At 38.8% G+C, this 1,642-nt stretch overlaps 1 protein-coding gene across 1 annotated transcript in view; it reads right to left on the reverse strand.

Annotated features, from left to right (window-relative positions):
• Positions 1–6: 6 nt before the first annotated feature.
• Positions 7–1,642, reverse strand: part of LOC101852532 (cilia- and flagella-associated protein 54) — a gene marked incomplete at its 5' end in the record, with an annotated part of 12,969 nt that continues 11,333 nt past the window's right edge. Inside the window, 1 exon segment of the mRNA XM_013090594.2 lies at positions 7–939. Within this exon segment, the coding sequence (XP_012946048.1) occupies positions 820–939 (120 nt within the window).

The raw sequence follows: 1,642 nt of genomic DNA on the forward strand, positions 1-1,642 counted from the left end.
ATCTTCGGAGAACACACAACTTGTGGCACACTTAGTGTGTCTTTGTTCTCTTTGGTAGCTCAATTTATTTTTTGCTACAAAACAGATGGGTGAGTCCAGAGGGAGGGTGAAGGGAGGTCATAGCTGTGTATTCTCCTGTTGTGTTCCTACATCTATATGACTGAGAACACATACATCATTATATAAGAGTACCATTTGTGTATGAAATATGAAAGCCTAGGCCTACATATTATGTGCCTTTTGAAAAGGAAAGTGCTATTGTTTCATCATATATAAACATAATTTTAAAAAACCCCCAACTTTACAAACATTTCTTCAAGCTATAGATTATAAATGCTGGGAAACTTTTGCTTCTATAGTTGTTGTACCAAAGTGGACACGGGTGGTTGGAGGGTACCACTTATAACAAGTTCTACTTCTATAGTTTCTCAGTGTCGTTCCTGTCTATCTGTCTGTCTGTCTGTCTGTCTGTCTTGCTGTCTCCCTGCACTAAATGACCCACACCCAAAACTCTAACTCTGAGGGTACAACAGGGGAGATTCTTTCCTTGAGGGTTGACCCGAACATGTAAATTTGTAAAGACATTCATTTTGGCAAACGTTTGTGTATATATATACATGCAATGTAAGACAAAATTCTGTAACATTTTTCTCAAATATCACAGCAAATATCACAGTGTTCAGAATCCAGGGTTAGCTAAGTTAAGAACAATGAACGTAAAAAAACAAAACTTGAAAAACTCAAAATTCAAACAAGATGATCGTTGTTACAAAACATCACAGCAACAGGGCTGTGGCAAGGGAAGTAAGGCTGGGCTCCTTACGGAAACAGCTTGACCAGCCAAGGTAAAAGGTCGGATCCCTTCAAGGTCAGTCCCAGGCTGGGGTCAAACATGCTCTCCAGATTCTTGATGTTGACCTTGCTCACTTCGAAGGGGAACTGGAGAGACAAACAAATGTGACTTTATTTTATGAAAGAACAAAAAAACAACCCCAAAAGCACTTTGACAGTCTCAAAACCAGCACCTGTGGTGTAGCAGGTAGGGCGCTTTGATGCCTCAAGCAGGAGACCCAAGTTCGATACCAGAAAGGGAAGAAATTTGTATCAAGTACCTCGGTCTTGCTACTGGGATGTTGTATCTCTTTCATTAAAACCAAAAAAAAGTTGATGTGCGTCCCACAATGATAGTCGAGGGGACACAACTTAGAGTAATCAAGAGACCAACAGTCAGTGCAAGGGTCCTTTCCCTTGACTATATCGTATACAACAATCGTTTATCTCTGTCCAGCTAAAGGTACAAGTAATATTGCCACTCTTTTGGACTTGAACTCAAAAACTGATTAACTTTAAGTGAGAGTTTTACGGCACTTTCAAGACAAATAGGTCATATAACTGCCACAGGTTAAAGGTGTTACTAGAGAGTAACATACAAAGAAAAGGAGGAGAGATAAGGATGATAGATTGATAGAAAAGGAGCAAACTAGACCAGAGCACCTGACAAACATCCATGCATTAAAAAAAAAAAGATAATGAATTAAGAAGTAAAGCACTAATAATAATGGAGGTATTTGTAAGTTTATAGAGGAATCACCAAATGATACAATCAAACAGACAAACAAACAGACAGACAAACAAACAGACA

Source organism: Aplysia californica, unplaced genomic scaffold (genome assembly GCF_000002075.1).
Source record: "Aplysia californica isolate F4 #8 unplaced genomic scaffold, AplCal3.0 scaffold01356, whole genome shotgun sequence".
NCBI lineage: Eukaryota > Metazoa > Mollusca > Gastropoda > Aplysiida > Aplysiidae > Aplysia > Aplysia californica.